The sequence below is a fragment of the Gobius niger genome (genome assembly GCF_951799975.1).
Source record: "Gobius niger genome assembly, chromosome: 15".
NCBI lineage: Eukaryota > Metazoa > Chordata > Actinopteri > Gobiiformes > Gobiidae > Gobius > Gobius niger.
The window spans coordinates 24,617,385-24,642,692 of NC_136866.1; the positions used below are offsets into that span (position 1 = coordinate 24,617,385).

The 25,308-nt window shown below is 41.8% G+C and overlaps 1 protein-coding gene across 1 annotated transcript; it reads right to left on the reverse strand.

Moving 5' to 3' along the window:
- Positions 1–3,117: 3,117 nt before the first annotated feature.
- LOC306974659 (E3 ubiquitin-protein ligase pellino homolog 2) lies at positions 3,118–23,095 on the reverse strand. The gene is made up of 7 exons (XM_079572030.1): positions 22,644–23,095; positions 10,323–10,452; positions 8,499–8,600; positions 7,128–7,325; positions 5,775–5,960; positions 4,351–4,556; positions 3,118–3,695 (listed from the first exon to the last, which is right to left on the reverse strand). Exons 1-7 carry the CDS (start codon positions 22,721–22,723, stop codon positions 3,311–3,313), a joined length of 1,287 nt encoding a protein of 428 aa, XP_079428156.1. The 5' UTR covers positions 22,724–23,095; the 3' UTR covers positions 3,118–3,310.
- Between the last annotated feature and the right edge of the window lie 2,213 nt (positions 23,096–25,308).

Here is a 25,308-nt window from a genome sequence, read left to right on the forward strand (position 1 = left end):
AGTTAACGTTTATCCTGTTGTTGAACACGCTTCTGGTTGAGCCCTTAACCTGGAAAACCAACTCCTCTGCGGCCGACCCACGCTTCACTACACAGAGCACAACGTTTAGCTTATACACGAGAGAGAAAGACAGAAAGAAAGAGAAGAGAAAAGAGAGAGATAGAGAGATTGCATGTATTGCTTTGGAGAGATCTGAAGTTTTATTGACCGGGTTTATTCCGACCCCTGTTTATCACTCGTTACTTTGGGTGCACGCAGAAAAAAGGGTTATGTCTCTTAAATTAAAGTAGATTTCACTGGAATAATCTGCTCATAAAGTAAGAATATTGCATTCAAGTAGGAGAAACATGGTGAGAGATGAGCTTAAACTGCTCTAATGAATACAAAATTATGTCTGAACTTTTTTCTTTTTATGGAGTGTGCAATAGCGCCCCCTGTGGTTTAGTGTTACGGCCTGAGTGCAGCTTTTATAAGACACATCATCTTATTCATGGGTGCTACAAGCCGCCACGCGTTACTATTGGCACCCTCGGTTAAAATGAGTAAACAAAAAGCTGTTTGGAATGAGCCAGGGAGAAGGGCATGGATTTAATGCCGTTTAATGTCATTTTTAGGCCCAATTTATATATATTCAATGCCACAGACGGAACAATCTGTGCGCATTTGGTTACTTAAGAGGAGACACAACAGGCAAACCTTCATTTTAAACATATAAACTTTCACCTGGAAACCAAAACAAAAAACTCTAGTCTTCACAATAACATAGATGAGAATAATATAGATTTAAATGGGAAATTTATAAGGGCTTTCTCACATTGATGCGACAATATCTCCACATAAGTAGCTCTTACAGACTTCCAACTTTACAGCACTGGACTGACCAATATTTTTTAGTTTTTTTTCTGAAAAAGTCTCTGTAACGATCATGTCAACAAAATAAAACCTTAAATTTGAACCTGGCTCCATTATTCTGATTTTGTCGCTGAAAATATGGGAAATTATGGCAATTTTTAGCCATAAAAGGCCTCACTTTTACATGAAAACATAAAATTGAAAAACTTGCAATACAATTTCTTCTCATATTCATGCCAGTAATCTACAGCAGAAGTTTCAAATTGATATCTCTAAATTTAAAAAGGTTTCCCTATTCGCCTGCAGTGTCTCGCCTTAACATTCCATCAAACAGGGGAATGAGGGGACATAGATTGTATTTTCAAAAGCAAAGTAGACTTTTGAGCCAAAAAATTTGCTATTAAATGTGTTTTTTTGTGGGCGGGCGCATAATTTTCCAAGAAATTTGGATTTACTGCCAGTTGGAATCCAATGTTATGCTTTTTATTGACACTTAAAGGTGCACTATGCAACTCATGTGAAAAAAAAAAGTTGATATTTGTGCGTATTTGACCTTGTAGTGACCCAGCGGCTGTATGAGTGAGCAGCATGGCTCCTTTACTTTCGATCACGGTGGGCTCTACAAAGCTCCAGATTAATTGTATTGTAGGTTTTCTGGTGAGAGGGTCCCTCAGCAGCAAAAACCAACAGAAACCACTGTGATGGCACCATGCTGTCCACTCATACAACCAGTGGGTCACTACAAGGTGAAATACGCAGAAACACCAACTTCTTTTCCACATAAAAAGTTGCAAAGTGCACCTTTAAGGCCTTGATTTTGACAATATCGATTAATCGCGTTGTCGGGACGGCTCCACAACTGCCACATCATGTTCTGTTTCATCGTGGCTGCCAATACTCGTGGATGGCGCTGACTTGAATGTGCATAGATTAAAAAACAAGGACGAGTCTGCATATTTAAAGAATCCTGCTGATACACAGAAGCATAACCTGGTCTCTGTACGTCATAAGAATATAACACTGTTCAGATTATTGTATAAATATACTTTATCACCTGATTATTTACATAAGACACTAGAAATATGGGATAAATGCTGTCAGGAAAATAACTGGAAATGCTTCAGAGATTATCGGCCGTAACAGTGGCGTTATTTTTGAGTTAACGAAATGGATGGATGTGTTAAGGCTTGTGCGTTATTACAGTAGAGGGGGGCACGGCCTGAAAAAACTACAGTTAAAATGACTTTCACTGAGAATATTAATCTTAATTGGGAGAGATTGAATAAGAAACATTGCTTACAAACTCCGAGCAAAGATGAATAAACGTAAAGTGAGCCTTTTTAACCCGTAGATGTGCATTATTGCGGTGTGAAAAAAGTGCAGACTCATTCCTGACTTGACGTTAGTAACATCATTGAGTTTGTCTGAAGACGCTGAGAGTGATGAACAGGGGTGGGGACTGTTCGGTTTCCAAGCTACATTCAGCAACACGCCTCGGATCGAGTGGTCGAAGCTCCCATATTAGGCTTTGTTCAGAGATGTTTAACACCGTTGCATTAGTATTTCACTTTTCAAAAACGCAAAACCCAAAACCAGCATCAATAAAATCAAAATCTTAATAGTTTCGTTAAAGAGAGAGAGAGGACATTCGTTTTAAGCTCTAGAATGATTTAAATGAGACTGTGAGTGTTTATGAACTTTTGCAAACAGAGTCGTGGGAAGACATTTTAGTTAGGGGGTGCTGAGGGACAAAATTTACCCCAATAATGCTTTTTTCTGTGCACATTTCCTATTCATTAATATTGCCTGCAGTTCGTAAACGATCCACCAGGGGGCCTACAGCGCCCTCAGCACCCTGGGTTCCTGCAGCCTTGTTTGCAAACATGTGAAACTTGCCTCTTAGTGTGAAGAGGTTGCGTTCACATGACGTCACAACATTATAAACAGCCAATAAGTAAAGGTTGAGTCGATGGACCGAGAATAATTCTATTGCGGTAACTACGGTAACGGTCAAAATGCTGAATTTTGGACTTGGTTTATGGTTAATATGTCTGTAATGCTTTCTCTCTGAGCACAAATGAGCTAAAGTTAAATTACTATCTCATAAAAGGTGTCCAAAAGTGGAGACAATATTCAAAATGATGTTGGTCACATTACTTTCAGTCGTAAGATGAGGCAGATTTGTGAATCCAATCACTTCCAAATAATGATCAGGGGAAATATTTGGAGATTTCTTTCCCAAAGTGTTTCTCTCTTGTCGTTTCGGCCCCTGCTCCGACTGAAATGATGACGTGACTAGAACATCGTGAACGCAGCCTGGTGGAGGTGCAGCCATTACAAAGTGCTCACACGCTCCTGAGGCTCTAATATGGGAGCTTTCCACAGAACGGCGCCGTTATGTGACTGTAGCCCGGGCGCCTGTCGCTGTGAGAGTGAACAGTGGTTGTGTGGTTGGCAGTCAGTCGATGGGCCCCTGGAAGATGAGGCGGGTCCACCCCGGGGTGCTGAGGGCGGAGGAGCAGAAGGGGCAGACGGGCCTGAAGGCGTGGGTCCCGTGGGGCAGAGGCGTCTCGGCCCAGTACCTGGCTGTCCTCTCCGAGGTCACGTGACCGCATGGGACAAAGCCGTGGGTGGGCGCTCCCGCGTCCACGTACACGGCCGGCTCACAGCCGAGCCACAGCGGGACGTAGGGCCCCACGCTCCTGCAGAGGGGGCACTCTCTCCGGGTCACAGAGCCGTCTACGTCGGCCGGGTCCTGCACGCCCTCCGCTCGCTGGCCCCAGTCGTGACGCCCGTGAACGTGACCGCACGTCAGGTACACCCATGGCTGCCGCTCCTCCAGGCTGCGGGGCGGCACAAAGACAGTGAAGGTGCTGTTGCAGAACATTTGTTTAAAGATGATATTATTATTATACATGTCCAGCATGAAGAACTATAGAACGCAGTAGAATAAAGTTCATACATGCAGGTAGCAGCAAAGTAATTAATGCTTACACAAAATATGTTAATACTATGATGGCAAAGAGAAATCTAAATCTAAATGATGGAAGAATTGGACATTTAAAAGCAAATTGGACACAAAAAGAAACTTTTGAGCAAAAATGTGTCTACAAATGTACAGAAATAAAAAAAAATAACTGCAAATCAATGTTTTTCTGACAATATCCTTTTGTGTTTTTGCGAAACGTCTGGTATGAAATAGTCAAGCAGTGCCACTATTTCAGAAGGTTTAATGCCTGTTGGAACCAATTTCAATGCATTTGGATGACTTTTAATGAATGGAAACCCTGAAAAAAAAACAGGATTACTCAAAACTGCATGTATAAAGCAAAATACTACTCCCAGACTGAACAATATTATAATAATGTAGAGTCTCCATGAAGCCGTATCAAGCTTAGAGCTAATCTTCTGCACTGCACATATTTAAATGACTTGTTTTGAGTGTGATTTTGCAGGAGCTGTCTGTTCCTGTGATAATGCTCAGTTGTGCCCTCTCACCTGTGGCTGCGGGGCAGGCTGGGGAAGGCCAGTGTGCTGAGGCCCACGGGGCACTGGGGCCTGGAGGCGTTGAGCTCCTGCCTCAGAGCCTCCAGGTGCCGGAGCGTGGGCGCCCTCTGCAGGCCCTCCCCGGTACGCCACAGCAGAGTCGCTCCACACAGGTCGACCAAGGAGCCGTCCCGCAACGCACTGCTCTCCCCCTCCGCCTGCGGGACAAGATTCAGACGTTTGGTTCATCACACAAGAGCTTTGTCTGATGTTTTAAAGGCTACTCAAGTTTTAATCCAAAGTCACTTATACACAGTGTTGGGGGTGACGTATTACAAAGTAACAGATTGCAAAAATATATTACTTTTTTCAGTAACATATAAGTATAACATATGACTTACAAAAAATACAGGAATATATTTGTCATTACATTAGTAACTTGAGTTACAATCAAGTTGCATGTTGGTGAATAGGATCTGCAGTTGCTTATAGCTAACGTTGTAAAAACAAACCACGAGAGAAGGGGGACAGCGAAGGAAAAGGAAATCTTTAACTGCACTTTTGCTCGGTGGCATTATAGCTATTTTCAGTTTATATTTTTTTAACTCAAAAGCAACTCAGAGAAGTGTAACTCAGCTACATTTTATGTAATATGCAATACAAACACATTACATTTTTACAGCCGTAACCACTAATATAGAATATGTTACCATTTTAAGGTACCCTGCCCCTCACTGCTTATACAGTATACATTGTTGTGCAATGACTTTTAATACTTGTTAATGCCTCGCGGAAACCCTGTAACTGTTATGATCTGGGGTTGCTGCAGTTGGTCAGGTAAAAAAAATTTATCAGCCGATGACCTGAACATTCTGAATGACCAAGTTATTCCCTGATCACATGGGCATATTCCAAGATCACAATGCAGGGAGTCATCGGGCTCACATTGCGAAAGAGTGGATCAGGGAGCCATAGAGTCCAGATCATAACCTACATGGAGAATCTTTGGGATGTGCTGGAGAAGGCTTTGCGAAGGTCACACTCTCCCATCATCAATATGAGATGTTGGTGAGAGATGAAACACAGGATCTTTTGATGTAACAGAAGCTTCTTGAAACAATGTCACAGCAAATCTTTTTTTTTTTTGTGTGGTGCCTTTGTTGTGGTCAGGCAGTGTGATGTTGATAACCCAGTTTCTGAGAAGAGATCAACGTTGATCTTTCAACATGAAAGAGAGCAGCAACTTTAATGTCATCTCTTGTTCCTCTTGGCGTCCATGTTCACAGTGTATTCTGGTTTGTTTCTCATGTTCCACTTTGCTACGACCACGAACACACTTGAACACAATGCACTGGTACTTTCCACCTCACATCTGTAAAGGATCATCTTTACCGTGACACATGAAGGCAGCGTCCTGTTTTTTCTCCTGTGCTCACCAGTTTCCCTCGGCTGGGTCCCGACCGCGTCTCTCTCAGGGCGTAGACGTCTCCGCAGACCGAGATCTCCCTCCACAGCCCCTGCCTCGGCTCGTCGGGAAACCCCTCGGGATGCATCACCAGGACCCCGTTGGTGGTCAGTCCGTCCATGTGGCCGTCGGGGTTCTTCCATTTGGTGGCTTTCTCCTGCAAAACCAGAGACGTTTGTTCACACTCTTTTCTACAACTGGGACCTCTGATTGAATACAGCTTTCTGACTTCAGAGCTTGGGAAAAAATAATATATATGCAAATGAGAAGGGGGGCAGAATCTTACTTGTATAGCACTTTTTTAGTAGGGATTTATGGCTCTTTATGACAGCCGAATCTTTTGGGATCCGTTCATACAAAAAGCTCATTGTTGATTTATCATTAAAACATCCAGAAAACTCATATTGTCTGACACAGAATTCACTCAGAGATATGTATTTTGTATAAAACGACTAATGCTTGCATCAGGATACATTTCCCTCTTTGAAATGTGTGTCATGTGTCAAAATAGCAACGAAAACAGGATGAAAACGAGTATGAAAACATAAGAAAAACCCTACAAAAAAAGTGACAAAAAAGAGGGATAAAAGTGCAACAAAAAAGCCACAAAACAGTGACAAAAACAACGTGAGATGAAAAAGAACGTAAAAAAGTGACGACATCACAAATAAAATACAGCAATTTTTTCCCTGTTTGAGAAGGAGAAGAAGGAAGAGAAGGAAGAGAAGGAGGAGGAGGAAGAGAAGAAAGAGAAGGAGGAAGAGGAGGAGAAGGAGAAGGAGAAGAAGGAGACGAAGCAGAAGAAGCAGAAGAAGGAGAAGAAGCAGAAGAAGAAGCAGAAGAAGAAGAAGAAGAAGAAGAAGCAGAAGAAGAAGCAGAAGAAGGAGAAGCAGAAGAAGAAGAAGCAGCAGAAGAAGCAAGAGAAGAAGAAGCAGGAGAAGAAGCAGAAGAAGAAGAAGGAGAAGGAGGATGAGGAGGAGGAGGAGGAGAAGGAGGAGAAGAAGAAGAAGCAGAAGAAGAAGCAGGAGAAGAAGCAGAAGAAGAAGAAGAAGAAGGAGAAGGAGGACGAGGAGGAGGAGAAGAAGAAGCAGAAGCAGAAGAAGAAGAAGAAGATTTGGTTCAAAAGAGCCAATACATGAACATCACATCACTACGTCACAAGTCACTCTGTATTAGACGGTGGTAAAGTATTATGTATATTATGTAGAAACTAAGGTCGGCTCCACACTCTGCCACCGCCTGTGAGTTCTTGATCTCATTCCACAATCTGCAACCCCCCATCGACACAGATGAAGACATGAAAACAATGCGTGGTCCTCCTCACCCCTAGGAAGATGTTTTTGGAGGAGTCGAACCCGGCGGCGTAGATGCGCGCGGTGTAGGGCGGGTTGCGTTCGCAGACGACTCTGCAGGCGAAGCGCGAGATGGTGCTGGGGGCGATGGAGGGATCCTCGCTCTCCTTCCCCCCGCCGCTCGTGTCCGTCACCACGAAGTCAATGGGGCTTTCTGTGGAGCGGCCGATCTGTGGGAAACGTCACAGAAGAAGAATCCGTCAAAAAAGAATCTTTGGATCTAGAGCTGGGAGATAATGACAAGTGAATATCGGAGAATATTTCCGCAAACCATCAGAAATGTGCAAAACTGTGCTGTCAGAAATCTAAATTTACAATGTCTTGGTACTCAAAAGGATACAGAACAGAACCCCATTTTCCCCCCTCAATTTTCTCCCCACTTTCCCTTTGTTTTTTCTCAAATTTCCCTATTATTTCCCCCATTTAAATTTTCTAGCAATTTCTCCCAATTTTTCTCTATTTTTCCTCAATTTTCCAATTCTTTACTCAGTTTTTTTCCCTTTTTCCCCCACAATTTTCTCCCAATTTTGTCCATTTGTGTCCCCTCAATTGTTTCCCCACTTTATATCCTTATTTCGTGACATTGGAGATAAACTCGATATTGTAGATTTGCATATCTTCCAAACAGCAATTTTGATATCATCTTGTAGACCAGGGGTAGGCAACGTCAGGCCCGAGGGCCAAATCCGGCCCTCCAGCACAGAACCTCTGGCCCCCAAGATGATTATGTGAAATATTATTGTGAAAATGAGAGATCAAATACCTGTTAAAGTACTCTAAAATACGAGAAATAGTGTCAGTATTTAAAAAATGTCCTGTCAGAACATCCTGTTTGGTCATAATGTTAAACAGTGATTCTCTACTGGTGGGTCGGGACCCAGAAGTGTGTCACGAAACCATTTTCAGTGGGTCGTGAGTCTATAGGGAACTTTTATTCAATATTTTCCATCTGAAACTGCACGGAAACACTAATTGTGTCTGTTAAAATGAATGTTATTGGGTTGTTTTGATCATAATTTCAGCCTTAATGGGATATTTTATACGATATATGACAAATTACAGTTTTATTTGGGCCCTCGGCTTGTTATCCAAGGGTAATGGTGGGTGCCAAAGCCCTGCCACTTGGGAACCACTGATGTAAAACATTGGCAATTGCAGAAAATAGTTCTTTACTTTAGGTTATTATGTTGAGGTTCAGCCCTTGGGTGTTTTGGCAATGATAAAAATCGGCCTCCACGACGCAAAATTGCCGACCTCTGTTGTTGACGTTACATTGCTTCAAACAGTGGAAATGCTTTTGTCCTTCATCGCTGAAAACTATGAATAGATGTCGCTTTTATTACCTGGAACATGTCGGTGTCGTTGTCATGGCAATACTCCACCACCACCGTCTGGTTCCTGGACAGTGTGAAGGAGATGCTGTGCTGCCCCCTGCTGTGCACCGCCTGGAACCACAAGAACAAAATGATATTGAAACTTCAGATTGTGCCAAACATTACTTTAAAAAAAGCCACAGAAGGTTGAGTTCAGTTTTTGTATTTGATAAGAAATGTCCAAAAGCAAAATATCTACTTTCTGCCGACCACCTTACATATTGCGATATAATATACAGTGGGAGGAAAAAGTACGTCAAATTTGGTACTATCTAATCTATCTTTAACCCTAGAACACCATTACCGAGTGTTTTTCACCCGAGCAAATACATTTATGTGATTTTCCTTATGCTGTGTTTATCTGAGTGTCCTGGGTCTCTGCAGCTTCAGGTTTGTCTTTGACATCTTTGATGGCCTGGGTGTTTTCCTAATCCAAAACACACTTTTTCCTACAGTCACATGTTTGGGTGATCTTCACCCAGCAATAGTGAGAGAAGGCAGGGTTGGGTTAGTGTATTTAATCAGGCAATCTTGCTCCTTTCAAGGTTGACACTCAGGACTGCTACATTTACTTTGCGACTTCAACTCCAGCTTTGCTCCTGTCGCAGAGTCGGTGTCTCAAGTGAGTAACACATAGTTATTTTAGTCAGCTGGCCATTTATACCCATTCAAAATATGACATATTTTGTTTCTCTCTCCTGTGGCTGTTGCCAAGGACACTGAGCCTGAACCAGAAAAGTCTCACATATCCCAGGAATGGGTGGACCAAAAACAAGCTTCCATCTTCATTATTTTATTATAGGAATTTTTTGTTTCCAAATTCCTAATTTTTCAGCATTTTTATCTGGTCTTCTCATGATGCTTTTCTTTCATTTTATTAGACATGATACAGTTTAATATAACAGAGCACTACTCAAATATGTCATGTATTGTCATGTTTTCATATTTTCATATATTTTGATGACAAGTACTTTTTATCGGGTGTATTATCTCGAGTAAAAATAACCCAGCGTTAATGATGATGTTTTGAATCTGAGCAGTTTCTTTCTTGGGTTAAATCAGAAATATTGGTGCATTGTTTTACTATACCTGAGTTGAGTATCAAAAGTACATGGCTTCGGATACGACGCACGTATCACAACAGACATATTACGATATATTGCAAAACGATATTTTGTCCCAACTCTACTCAATTTAATTTTTTTAATACAATTTCTCAGTAAAAATGAAACTTACTGACTCTGTTTCATTTTTATCAACAAAATGTAGTTTTGTGCATATGTAATGATGTAACGCGCAAACAACAAGATCTAAACAAGAGATTTTACCACAGTGTCTGCAAAACAGAATCTAGCATTGTTTAATGCCAATTGTGCGGCTGATTATAACTGTGAAAGACTTCTGCTTGTGAACAATAACGTATAGAAAAGCAGACAATAGAAAATAAAATGGTCCAGCCCTGAGTCACTCTTCCTTTGGCGCTGTCGTGAAAAGCAGGAAGACAAAGCAGGAAGCCACTGCAGACAAACATCCTACACAGAAACACGCACAGAAACACGCACAGATCCACAGCGGAGACGGCACCAAGGCACAGTTCAGTGGAAAGTGCGGAGTCAAAGTATAAAGTATAAAGTATAAAGTATAAAAGCTCAGGTTGAAGTTGTTTAAAACGATATACTTTTTGGCATTTTTGACAAACTTACGCAGTCAAAATAGTAAAACAATTATATTTACTGCACTTTTAATCTCTAATCTCCAATGGAAAAGATAAATGAACCCCGCCGTCCCGCGCACCTTGCTGTCCTGCGGCGTGTTGAGGATGTGGACGGTGCTGGGCTTGACTCCGTTGGCTTTGGCCCGTCGGTACAGAGCGAAGCGGCTTTTCCTGCGGCCTCGGTCTCCGCTGGGCAGGGAGCCATTATACCTGCACCACACAAAACACACAAAATCATTCAGCAGCAAATGCAAAAAACAACAATAAATAGCAAGTGGATTGAAATTGCAATTTGAAAGCTCACTCCAGGGAGTCTTTGCATTTCTTTTCTCAAATGTTAATGAGACTGGACTAGTACAGCTGAAAGAACTGATTCATCATTTTCTGGTTTAAATAGACTTAAAAAGAGCAAAAATGACACGTAAATTTGATGAAAAACTCTGTCTGTAAATTGTTTTGTACATTGTGCATGTCATAAATAAGACCTCTCTGTGTCTCAGGGCTGTTGTCCAATCAGAAAGCAGGATTAGCTCCACTCTTATGGTTGCCAGCTCCTACAGTTTAAACCAGTTTGGAAATCGAAATATTCATAAAAGGACTCTCTCTCACTTCCTCAATCCAAGCTCCTGTCCCTGATAAAGTCATTAAAGCTCTGTGGCTGAACTCTGGAGGTTCTTAGCTTTCCAATGAGGAAAGATAAGAAAAGTTTGTGTTCATGTGCAGCTTTGAGCAAACCGAGTTCAGCTGTAGAAACTTTTTTTTTAAAGCACTAAGAACTTCCTGCAAACACTCGATTTAAGTTTGCTCAATCAACACATCCTCAAGCGGCGCTACTTAAACTTTATGTGATAAAAAGCAAAAAAATAATAAATAAATCTTGTTCCTTTCGCAGCCAAGCGATTAATCGTAAAAAATAATCTGCAGATTTATCGATTACCAAAATAATCGTTGTTCAGGACATGCGAAAAATGTGCACTTTACCGAACCCTGAACTGAAACCCTTTTAAAGCAGTACTATGCAATGTGTTTACCTTAATAAATCCTTTTGTAGTCCCTCTGGGGGTAATACAATTGTTAATGGGATGCCCTGGTGTCTCTGGCCAGAAAACCACGCTTGCAACTCCCCTGCCTCCGGGTCGGAGTCCCCAATGCACACTAATGGAATCACGAAGAAGAAGCTAACAGGCTACCGGGCAAAGCTAACTGCGGGCTAGCGCCATTTTAGCAGTATTTACAGCCAACTTTGAGCAGAAAGAAATATTTCCATTGTGTAATGAGTTGTGGCACAATGTAAAATATCCCTCTTTCCCTTTGTCTTTTCTGTCAGCGTAAGTATTTACTCTCACGGACAATGAAACAGTTAAAAAAAAAACGCAACATGCAGTGATGCTTATGACCTGTAGGGCATGAGTTACTTAGTTCTGCTTTAAAATATACATTGCAAATAAGCCACTACAGCACAATATACGATACATTTATTGCAATATTTGGTGACGTTAATTTGTCTCCAAATCACAAGAAGAAGCTAGATTCTAGTATATTTTAAAAAGTATTAAAAGATGTTTTAGTTGCAGTTTTCCAACTTTGAGCCTTGTTTTTGTCCAGATTTTGATTTTTTTAAGTCTTGTTGAGACACAATTAAAAAAAAAACCTTCCAAGTTTAGGATTTTTTTCAATTACTAGCACATAATTTGTGTTGAAATGGTTGACTAAAATATCCCATTCATACCGTTAGCGCAACATTCAACAGTTATCAAATATCAGCGATTTCCTGGTTTGGCACAGGCCGTAACTGCAGATAGACTTGTCTGAAAAAAAAACGCACAAGCCCAAAGTGTGAAAACCGAAAGCGCACAGACTGCAGAGCCGTGTGAGGATGCTAATAACTGAACCAGTGGGATGTGGCCTTTTATAATGTGATAATATCAGAGTTCAGTAGGGCAGACCCTGAGGCGGAAACCGTGCAGTGGTTTTAGCCGAAATCAGATCAGAGCAGCTGGTCCCTGTCCGCTCTCATCTGTGTCACCCTCGGATCAAACATTTTGGGTCAGCTGCAGCGGCGACACTCGGACCACATGCGAGCAGATTATATGGGAGGCTGTGACAGGAAGCATCTGACTTTAGCACGGGGTTCAAAAGCAGAAACGTTAGTCAGGTAAGGATCTATGTGAGGAGTCTCAAACCTGTAGCTCGGGAGATACCAGCCCCTTTCCGAGAAGCTCCCCAAGGGCTTTCTACATTTCTACATGAACCTGATGTGACCAATATGGATTTTTAGAGGACAATACAAAGGTTAACAAAGCCAATAGCAGACACATAGGCCGAGACTTGGTCCAATTTCACTTTTATGCTGCGTTATATTGATACTGAAATGAAGAAATAGACCTATTGCACAACATCATCTTTAAATTCAGCTTCAAACCAAGTTTCCCACATGATAAAGGCTTTGTAAAACACCTCTGACACCAGGTTAAACAAGAACATGCTGTTTTTGTGCCACTACGAGATTAAAATGTTATGAAGTTTATTGTGATAAGGTTGAAACTTCTGTCACTGCCTTATGTAGGGCTGGGTACCATTAAATGATACCAGCATGGCATTGGAAAAAGAAAAGTTATGGTGCTACTGTTATCGAAGAAATAAAAGTATTGAAAGCAAGCAACACCAAAACAGCATTAAGAAGGAAGTTACTTGGTTGTTTCACCTCAAATAAATGACACAAATTAAAAAGAAATAGCTTTTGTAATAAATGAATATTATTGCTCTGTTTTTTAGTATTTAGTGTAGTATACCTATTAGGGCTGGGACAAAATATTGGATCGGATTTGGATCGCAATACTTTGTGCTGCAATACCAAGTATCGATACTTTTTCCAAGTATCGCAATACTTGGAAAAAAGTACTTTCAATACTGGTGTTTGGAGGCATTTTATTCCTGCACTCCTTTGTTTTCCAGTAACAGCACTTTGCTACATTTTGTGTTAATGCATTTTTTATCTTAAAGGGACAATACTGAGTTTAAAAATGCGAAACTTTGGACACATGGCTGTTTTCTTTTAACAAATTTTGAGGTAAACATTACAAATCATAATTACTTATTGTACCGCAATACGTATCGGATCGTGATACAAAAGTGGATCGTCCCAGCCCTAATACCTACACATTGTAGTATATTTATTATAGTATTAATCCTGGAGTACCTGACTTTTTGTTGTTGTGGAGTAAACACAAAAGCAGGCTTTGTTGCATTGTCTTCACTTAATATTTATTGAGCAATGGAAGACAGAAGTAGAATGTAAATTAGACCAATTTATTTTGGGGGTCTTCCTCCCTGCTTCACTTTGCCACAACTCAAAGCTGTACACAGGCGTGAAATGTGCATATAAATAATTTGTGTGAGCATTTCGGGTGTGCAGGCGAGATTGTGAGCGCTATAAATGAGTTTGGGCCAAAATGAACATTTCACATTTTAAACAGGAAGAATCAGGCTATAATATATATATATATATATATATTTAGGTCTATAAAAATGTCTGTGATGTCATGACTCACAGTAGGGTAAATAGGTTTTCTCCGAGTGCTCCAGTTTCCCCCTCCACCACAGAAATATGTACAAAAGGATCCCCCACTTGTTAAATATAAAGAAGAAAGAAGAACAAACAAACAGGATTAGTCAAAACTGTGTGTCTGCTGTTCGCTTTGGATGAAGGAACTACATTATGACACTATCAAAAGCCTTTTGCATGATTTTAGGCATGGCAAGTTCATTTATACTGCATATTTCATGTCAAAGTGCCTCACACAAAGACAAAAACATAAAATTGCAAATATAATACCATACGTGTCAGAAAATGAACTGAATTATGTTTTTGTCCAAAGTTGTGCAGCTCTTGTAAATCTAACCCTAATCTAGAGCAGCATCAGCACCGAAACCATTACCAATTTCATTCACTGGATTTCTCCTCTGACACTTTGACAGACAGCTCTACTCTACACACGATCTGTACGTTTGTTGAATTTGAGCCAGCGATGAGTCAGCGCGCTGCTCCGTGAGGTCCTGTCAAGTTTGAAACCGCTCAGACGCTCAAGACTGACACGAGGAGAAACAGGTCGACCCGATGGACACAGAGGACGAACCGGGCGGCACACAGGAAATCACACAAACACTGTCTGGAGAGGAGAGCGCCGGCACGTGGACCCCCGGTTTAGTCCTGCTTCGGTCTGGGTTCTGTCCATGCAGATTCAAGTGGACTTATCCTGCATTTGGGGCTTAAAGCAGTACTAAGTAACGTGTTTACCTTAATAAATCCTTTCCGTAGTCCCTGTGGGGGTAAGACAAGTGTTTATGGGATGATTGGAGGGTCTTTCATCTCCCCCTATAGTCTCTGGCCAGAAAAACATGTTTGCAAATTGACTGCCACCGGACCGGAGCCACCAATACACACTAATAGAATCACGAAGAAGAAGCTAACAGGCTAACGGGCCAAGCTAACTGCGGGCTAGCGTCACTTTAAACAGTATTTACAGCCAAGTTTGAGTAAAAATAAATTATTTCCATTTAATAATTGGATGTACAATATCCCTCTCTCCCTTCGCCTTTTCTGTCAGCATAGTGTGTACTCTCCAAGACAATTAATAAGAAAAAATCGCAACTTGCTACGACACCTACAGTTGCGCTTATGGCCTCTAGGGGCAAGAGTTACTTAGTACTGCTTTAAAAACATTCTTTTGGATGTCCGAGCATTGATATTTTCCGTTTTATAATCTGAAATAATGTCTATAAAAGAATCAGTCAGTGGTTCTAAAGCGGTAAAGTTTGCAGCTCCCCCCGCAGGCAGCAGTGGGAAGAACAAACTTTCACTTTGACCAAACAATGTGGTTAGCAAGTGTGTGGAAACCGTGGAACAAACTGTGAGCGCACAACTGCTCAGATCCAGTCTTGGAAATCAAAACATTTGAAAGACATTTTCAGGTTTTTCCTATGACGCAATAAAACCCAGGAGACACTTCAACAGTAGAAGAAGAAACCAGAAAGAGGATCACTTAAAACTAGGGCTGGGTAAAGGCACATTTCTTTCTATACCAGTACTTTAGCAATACTAGGTTTATGATACTGATACTCCAGGTAGGTTTTTGGCAACACAACAGTGTTAAAACATGGGTTAAAGCTCAAAAGCTGATTACTGGCACATTTTTGCTTTGGTTTAGTGTAGCCCTGGTTTGTCCTGGACCTAGTTTAGAGATACAGCACTTTTCCTGACTCTTACCAAACTCTCCCCTTCCTCTCATTGCTGACTGTTCCTCCTGCCAGACCACCCGAGTCCCTCTCGGTTGAATGATAAATAACTAAAATGAAGCAGACCCAGTGGAGGGCAGTGTCGGGAAAGAGCCGGGCATTTCAGGCCAGACGTGTTCGTACTGTATGTAGCACTTGTGAAATAACATCATGAAATATTCACCTCTTCTGCTCCTTTACACTTATTTTAGCGCTGGGCAGTCCATCAAGGAACCAGTGGCCATTTTGAGGACGTAGAACGAGACACAGAAAATGCTTTTGCAAGTGGCAAGGCCCCCCAAAGCGCCTCAGAAGAGACTCCATACTGGGGGTGGTAAGCTACATATAGATGGATGTATTTAAGAGCGGGTATAAATGTGTCTCACACCTTTATTTAGACTTGGAAGTAAGGTAAGCTTTATCGATATCGAATCACAGTTGTGGTTTTAACTACTGCAAATAGTTTTTTCTTCTTCTGTCTCTGGCGTTTGAGTGATAGATGTTCACCAATCAGAATCTTCAAACTTTGCAACCTCGGGTTCAGCTTCAACAGATAAAAGCTCTGAGTGTCCATAAAGCAGATTCTAAAGTGTTTACATTGTGATTCCATCCCGGACTTATTTTTGTCACGTGGCTGTCCCCCAGCGCTACTCTGAATGTCGGGGATACTCATCCAGAGGACTATCGCCAGACTAAATCACAAGGGATATTTAGTCTTTTCTCGTAGGAGAGGGGTGGTTTATGATTGTCCATAGCCGTTTATTGGGCGCTACGAATGTCTATCATGCTTATGTAGCCATAGCCAGTCGTATCATCGTATCAGATGACGTATGATGAACTCGCTGTAAACTTTCAAGCTTAACCATTTCGAACACGGTTTATAAGGTTGAATGAAAGATGACATCGCGTCTGCTGCTGTCATGTTGGATCTGTAAATTAACTTTTTTTTATTCCTAAACAAACCTCAAGCTTCCGTATGTCGAATAGTGCGTCATTGTCTTGCCATCCCTTCTGGTTCTGTGATTGGTCCACAGGCTGCTGTGCAGTTCGAAATGCTTCGAGCAGCCTGGGTATTTCCCTGGCTACCAAAAGACTGTGCTGTCTACATAAAACCAAATATGTTTGAAAGTAGATTATTGTGTATTGTTCTAATGTGGGGCAATTTGAGCAAGAATATGTTGTTTGACTAAAGTCGAAAGGTAACACAAGTTCCTTCACTCATCATTTTAGCAGTTTATGCATTTAAATGTATCAACACATCGCAAATTGAATCACAATATTTGTCTGAAAAATTGCAAAAAGGTTTATGTAAAAATCGTGCAGCACTACTTGGAAACTTAATGCAGCCCTGTCTCTCAGAAAAATATGACTTTTTGAGGCTGTAATTGTGTAAAAGTATTAAATTTAATAATTTAGGAGATGGTAGTAAAAACTGCCTGTAGTAAAAAAGTGGTAGTGGTAGTAAAAACTACCATCTCCGGTGATATGAGCAAATTCAACAAGGAGCTTGAGGGCCACTAAAAATTGAGGTGCCATAATTTTCCCCTGGGCTGCACTTGGGGCACAGAATTAGGGCTCCAAATCAGATATGTGTGAACAAAAAAATTATGCACTTTTGCACATGCTACTCATTTTGCACAGGAGCAAACGTTTGGTGAATGACCAAGCGTTTGCTCCTGTAGGACAGAGATACCAAAGTTTCTCTATCCTTTAAGAGGTCACACTTCTGAAAGTTCATACTTCACTGCAATCGCGTAAATCCCCTTGTCACTCACTCAAAGCTTGACGAGACCGAGCATCAGAATCAGAGAGAGTGGAAAAGTGTCTGTATTTGAACTGCTTTAAACACTCAGGTTCGTCCTAGCCTGCTTTAGTCCTGGTCTAGTCATATTCTTTGCTTGAGTTTAGTCCTGTCTTGGTGTGAAAAGCTATATTCCTGCTGCACACGTCAGTCGCGGCTGATGTCAGGAGCTCTGCACGGATCACATGCTGAAGCTGCGAGTTCAGTCTGACACAAACCTCACTGTGTCTGAGCTGCAGATAAACCCAACCTCAGACAGGACTCGGGGGAAGCACAGCGCGCTCTGACGGATATCTGCTGATCTCTGGTTTAGTTTTAGAGAAGTAGTAACGGTCGATAGTTTATTCGTAGTGGATTGCGTCACACGGCCAAGTCATTCTGCTGAGGTAGACTTCTAAGGAACAGCTCACAAAGACTGCAATTATTTAGATTGTACAAAATCCTAAGCAAACAGCACATATCCAGTCTCCATTGGTCTTAATATACAGTTTACAAAGCAAACATATTCTGAAATGCATGGGATTATTCGAGTTTAGCTACAATAGTTCAGTCTTCTCTCAAGTATCGATGCTCAAGCACAAGTTTAAACAGTATAAATAAGAAAAGCTTCGAGGATGACAACGCATCAAAAACGTCAAGAAAAAAAATGACAAAAAAGCAACAAAAACATGACAAGAAAGCGACAAAACAACACGACAACACAATGAAAAATCTTGGATTAGTTTTGTAGGTCTTAGCTTTCAAATCAGGCATTACACTGGTCTCTAAGCTCTAAGCCCTTCAGTAAAGAAGCTTTTAGATTTGGGATTTTTAAGGTGGGGGTTAAGAGGTTAGTGCATATTCAACAACAATTTTTGAGGAAAAGACAGTATTTTACATGATATTTTACAAGACTAAGTCATATTAGGGTCGTGGCTTGTCAACCCAAGGTGATTGTGGATCCTGATGCCAAAACAGTTGAGAACCACTGCTTTAGACCTCAACAAACATCTACTGAAATGCATTTTATTTAGAAGTTATTTTCCGGCAAACCATCTGAAGCTTTTTAATTCACTGTACATAAGATACCTCAATTTACTATTTAATTGCTTGCACATTTCCTGTTTATGTTGCACACCGTGAGTGTTTCTTGAGAGCTAATGTAACAAGTGAATTTCTCCATCGTGAGATCAATAAAGGCTCATCTTATCTTAGCACTTAGTCAACTGAATGTGACCACGTGATACAAATTGATGAATTAGGACCAAATTACGGCACAACAGCGTAAACAATCATACAGATTCTCTAGGCTAAATATCCACTGCCTTCAAATAACGCATTTATAAACTGTCAAACTATTCAGAATCTCAAATTGACACTGTAAGTGAAAGGAATCACAAACTAAGACACTTTTTCGGCACAATGGTGCAACATGGAACATAGACTACCAGTAAAAATTAAATAATAATGCTATAAACTAAAAGGGCATAGACTAATAATACATCAACATAGAAATAAAGGTATAGTAAAATTGCAGAATGGGTGGATTTACAAAAGTACAATAAGCAGAAATCTTTTATTAGGCAATTCTCTCGACCAACTATGCTCAAGCTAATTTATGTCAATCACTATCAACTTTGTCTTAAAGGGATATTTCAGGATTTTTGACATAGGGTCTTATTTCCTAGTTATCCAAAGTGTTGTTGATTTCTGGAGATATATATATTTTTTTTTTTTTATTCCTGCAGTTCTTATATTTGAAGAGTTTAGTGGTGCTAGGCTAGTGCATGTCTAGCTAGGTAGCTAGGTAGCCTGCATTAAAAACAGTCTGACCCAAGCACAGTGCACCTGAGGCAATCACTTATAACACCAGACTACCCATATATTTGCATTTAAAAGACCTTATACTTGAGCAGCATTAGCTTCCTGGTTGTAGCTACGCAGCGGCGGATTGATCTGCTCGGTTACCGGATCTACAGTAGTTTGTTTACCTGCGGCTGGCATTACTACACGTGGAATTCACAAAGGAGCTTTCTACAAATCAGATCAAATCAGCAACGTTTTGGAGGACGACCCCATGATTTTGAAGAGGTTTTTAATGCAGGCTAATAGTTACCATAGACATGCACTAGCCTTGCACTAGCCTAGCACCACTAAATTCTTCAAATGTAGGGAATGCATGAATAAAAATGAAAAAATCTCCAGAAATCAACAACACTGTGGATAACTAGGAAATGAGGCCCTATGTCAAAAATCCTGAAGTATCCCTTTAATACATTCTGAACTGAGATACGGGAAGCCAGACCAAACGGAAGAATCCGACACAGAACAGAGAAACATGTATAACCTGAGCGCAGACAGGTCAAACTGCTTAAGCTAACCAGGTATTCACTGGTTCCTCTCCCTCTCTTTGGGATTCAGGTCAAATTTGCAGATAAAAAGTTCACTCCGTCGCCGCTTTAATCCCACTTTAAAAGACAACTCTGTTCCACAGTTGGAGGCGCTCATCAGTATTCTGACGGTCCTCTCTCGCAGTGAAGCCGGAGGGGCGAGGGGGGCATTAGGTCAGTTATCTTTGGCACACACTGAGGCTCTGGGCAGGAAGCTGGGCACCGGGAGAAGCATATGACGGCGCATTATATGTCAGCGTGAGTCACAATCAGGGGGGGGCTGCACGAGATGAGAAAACAATGCAATATTCCATGATAGAAGTGGTGAATATTGGCAATAACGATCAAGAGTGTCAAAGGTACGCCTGCATAATACTGAATCAGGACCACAAGGCGAAAATGGATGAATTAGGAAAACCAATTGAATTATTGTCAAGTGCCATTAGTGACAAAGTGTAAATCTAAGTCAGATATTGCAATAACAAGCATTTGGTGCCTTCAACATAGTTATGTTACTGTAAGGGAGAAATCATAAACATCATCCACACTCACTCTCCAAATTTACACGAAGTGAACAGCTTTAACTTTCTCATTTAAAAAAAGACATGATCACATATACTGTAAGCTACACATCGGTTTATTATGGAGTTCATTTTATTTCGTTGTTGATTGTTATTACAAAACACAGTCTATAGTCTACAGAAAACCTGCCAGGAAATACAACCATATTAGTCCAGTGCTCCTGTCTCTGCACTGGCTTCCTGTTGCTCAGACAACATAATTTAAAACCATCTCGGGTCCTGGGAACTTCAGGGAGGAGTCTCCTGGTGGTTCCCAGAGTAAATAATAAACAAGGCTGCGTTTCAGCTTCATGCAGCTAAAATCTGGAACAGCCTTTCTGAGGATGTGAGACTGGCCTTGACTCTGACAAAGTTCAAATCCAGGCTGACAACAGTCATTTTGCATATGACACTGAAAGTATTTTATCTGCACTCTTGCCTTTTACTGTAATCAATTAATTTTTATGATGATTGATTTGATCTGCTTTCTTGTAACTTTATGCACCTGTGAAGCACTTTGAATTACCTTGTGTATGAATTGTGCTCTATAAATAAACTTGCCTTGCCACACCTCAAATGTCTACCCCAAATAGTGGCTTACCACCACTGAGTGTAGTATGAATGAATAATGACGACAGTGTGGCGCTTTGAGAAACTTGGTAACACAGGCTTGAAAAGCGCAATTTAAGTGTAAGCCATTATTATTATTATAATTTAAGTCCATTGAGTCAATACAGATGGAAAATTACTTGATTCACAGGTAGACCTGCCATGATAATTACTAAATCGACTAAAATGACAGAAAAAATAAATATTTTTAGGCTCCATAATTATCGTCAGTACTTGTATTACTTGTTTTCCCTAATTTGAATCCTATTTTTGTAATACTTGAACAATGTTACAGTAAATATGTGTTTAGTTGAGTTTCCTGTTAATTGCAACTCATGTGTTATAAAGGATTTGTTAATACATACTTTTAAAACATGTTACTGAGATTTCCATTTTTTAAGTTGGTTTCAGCGGCATCAAGTGGCTCACAATATTATCGTTTATCGTGATATTTTCCTGCCTCAATAATATCAAATCAAACCACGATAACTTCAGATTTTGTTTTCATGACAGGCCTAATCATGTGGCCTACGGTTTCCTCTTCTTGTCAGCAGCGTTTCCACCATTGACGATCTATACTATAGATCTTGAATGGTGCAACCAAGATTTTCACAGAGCATGAGAAAGAAAACTAGGACTAGGACCAAATTATCGTGATCGTGATATTAGGTGATGCGATGTCCATATCGCAAAATGACTTTCCATCTAATTGAGGATCACGCTTTTTTTACAGCCTAAAACGAGAATGCAAATTCAAAAATATCATGCAATCTATTTTAGCTGTGTTTCAGCCTTGTTTTGCTCCTGATTTAGTACTTTTGACACCATTTCACAAAGTCAAAAGACGTACTATGTTGAAATGGTTGGTGTGATTTATCACCATATTCAAGACAGTTATGAGGACTTTTTTTTTAGTCATATCAAACCAGGACAGGTCAGGAAATGGATGACACCAGGTCTAAACTCGGACTGCAAGAGGTCTCAGCCTGGATTTGAACCAGCAACCGTGACTATATACTGTATGCGTCTACATAGGCGCTGTTAATTGCTAAATCAATTCACCTTTGCTTTGCATCCCTGGTGTGCTGGCATTTCAGCTCCCTATAAACCGGACCAATGCTCAGTGTGGAGCCTCAGGGTGCTGCTGCTGCTGCTGCTGTGGGAAGCTGGTGGCTGTCATCTGCACATATTGTACTGCTGATGCTGCCACTGCCTGCTCCTGCAACGGGCTTTTCTGCCTATGCCTGAAGTCGTCTCTTATACCCAAGAGTAGTGACACAACACAATCTTCAGCGTGTGCGAAATGTGCACATCTCCACACCACGAAGTCATCCCTGTCGCTACTTTTATACCCAGCATAGTATGACATCATTGGCTTCCTTCTCCTGCCGCTACAACCATTGAGGAAAATCGCCCACACACATCGCCAATATCTTAACAGCGCTTGACATATGTGTCATTTGGTCCATTTTGCAACAAAGCTGAGTGGAAATAGACTCTGTGTGCGTGGTATTTGATAAGTTTGCAGGGTACGAAGGGGCACAGGCTGAATAGCGCTGTAGTAAAACGGGGAAGCGAGCATAAAGCGCTTACTACAATGAATTTACTATTGGCAAAACCTCAAGAATTTGGCTAAAAGGAGGAATGCGTAAAGCGGGTTTTACGCATAGATCGTGTCCGGAATTCGGGACAGACTTACCATCAAGCCGGGAGGGTAATGTGTCCCCAAACAGAATCGCTTTGTAGTGTGTGTGTGTGTGTGTGTGTTTTAATTGGAGCAAGACTTACCCAAGAATGACCAGCTCGCCATATTTAACTGGATCTTTCACGGGTACATCATCGTCTGCGTCTTTTTTCGGTGAATTCATCAGACTTGCTCCACGGGAAGAAGGAGAGGGGAGGAAAAAAGAATCCACATACACACACGGAGACGGAGGTGGGGGGGGAGAGAAAAAGCGCTGGCAATAGTAGTGGATAAAACAATGCTAACTAATAGTGGAAGTGATGCGAGGAAGGAGGTGGGGAGGCAGGGCGGTTTAAAGTTTAGAGCCGGTCACGCAAAGTTCCCCCGCGCGCGTTTTGGTCGTCTCTTAGCAGTTTTTCCATCGTGAATAAGCATCTTTCCGCGGCTTTACATGTCAACGTGCAGGGGGGGGGGGGGGACTTTGTAGCGCGACAAATCTGTACGGTAGCATCGCGTACAACAACGGCTAAAGGCAGGGAGTGGGGCGTACCATTGCGCTAAAGACGGGGCTTCGGGAGAATTACTACTTCAATCCCACGCAGTGCGTCTGCGCTCATGCGTGATCTTCGAAGCCTGTGACGCACGCTTAGTTTGTAATGGACGTGCCTGAGGTGATCGAACGCGTGCATTGTATCGTGATGACATAGTGGTTGAAAGTTTGTAAGGTTGTAACCCCCACGGAATAAAAATGCGCGCGCCCCGGAGAAGAGGCTGGCTGACAAAATAAAGGAAGAAAAAAAAAACGGAGGAAGTGCCAACATCTTTTTGCAAATGCGGGACCATCATCTATCACATGTTGCCATTTGACGATTTGTTTTCTTTTTTTTTTTTTGTGCCGTAAAAATAACAGGGATTGTGTGTTTCGGTGGTGGTTATTATGTAGGCTGACGTAAATAGATGCCTCGTTCGCGGGGAGGAGTGGGCCTTTCTCGGATGTGGGTCACCGGAGTGCGCCCCAGACAGACGCGGCACGGCTCCGTCTCCCCCTTCGCCTCTCTGTCTGCGCATTCCGCTCGGGAGATGGGCAGAAGCCGGCCAGACGAGAGCCGAAAAATCCCCTTCTAACCCTCCCCAAAAGACCACACACACAAAAAAGTGTCTGTCTGGCTGGCTGCCTCCCTCTCCCTTTCCTCTTTCCAGATGTAGCTTTTAACCACAAGAGGGCAGTGCGCTTCAGGTGCCAAGCAGTTGCTTAGACACGGAATCTCCTGCCTTTTTGTTGCGTTGCCAAGAGATATTTTTGTTCATTCCAACTTTATTTATAGTCACTTTATAAATAATATATTCGACTAAAGTGGTGGACAACAAGATAAAGGCAACATATGTATAGAATGTATAAGGCGAAAACACAGATGCAGGAAAAGAGAAAATACTATCAACAATATAAAGTCTAGTAAAATATGTCCTTAAGTTTAATTTAAGATTAAACTTAGTCTGTTTTAGGGTTGTGAAGGCAGCCGTCCTATAGGTCTTCCTCGGGGTCTTCCAACTTGACATGTCCGAAGCACCTCCCCATGAGCATCAAGGAAGAATCTGAAACAGAAGACTGAGCCACCACAACTGGCTTCTTCCAATGTGGCGGAGCAGCAGTGCTACTCCGAGCTCCTCCCAAGAAACTAAGGCCCCTGTCCTGTCATTTTGACCAAAGAAGAAGAAGCTGAGCTGGAACCTGAAGTAGCCTACACTCAACATCAACATGGTATGGCACAGTAGCGCAGCGGTTAGTGCTTGTGCTTCATAGCAAGAAGGTCCTGGGTTTGATTCCCACCTGCACGTGGCCTTTCTGTGTGGAGTTTGCATGGTCTCCCCGTGTCTGCTTAAGTTTCCCTTACCACTAAACATGTACAATAAGTGAATCCTCCAGCCAGGTGATTCGTACCATCAGCCTGGCTCCACATCTGGGGATGGGTTTTCCGGTACTACCACCGCCCACTGCTCCTTACCCAGTGTCCCAGTGGCGTTGAAGGATGGGTCAAATGCAGAGGACACATTTTGTTGTACTGTACAGTTGTTTCATAATGACAAATAAAGCACCTTAACATTATATGGTGTTTTCAAATTTGATTCATAACTCCTTCCTTTTGCATTTGAGCAGTACTTCTCTAGCTGCAATACAATAAGTGTATGAGGTTTGAACTGGCTTCCTCCCAGCTGCAGGGCATGCAATTCACCGACTGTGCCACAGCCCGGTCTCATCTACTCAAATCAAGATTAATATCGGGAATTCAAGTCATTTCAGTGGCTCGGGCTGCAGCTCAGGTCAGCCCTTGAGCAAAACACATTCTCCTGGCACTTTAGGTTGCATTCAGAAGATGCTACACTTTGATGTCATCATTTCAGAAGGCAATATACTGTAACCTTAAAGCGATTTTCTTTTACAACAACATTTCATAGATCAGAACCTGACCAGCATGCTTTGGGACATATGGGGGAAACCAGAGCACCCGGAGGAAACCCAGCTATCTGCCGTCAGTACTCCTCTGAAACGCTGCACCGCCTCCTGGGTTTGTTCCTGTTTCAGAGCGTGGCGTCAGCTCCTCCACCTCCTCCTTCCTCTTTCTCCTGCGCAGCTCCCTGCGCTCCCACCTCTTCTCTTCTGCCTCCTCCTCGATGAGAAGGAGTGACCTTCTCATCTTCATCTTTGTCCTCCTCCTTCTCCCCTGGCTCGGCCGCCATTATTCACCTGAGGGTCACCTGTCGACACCACCT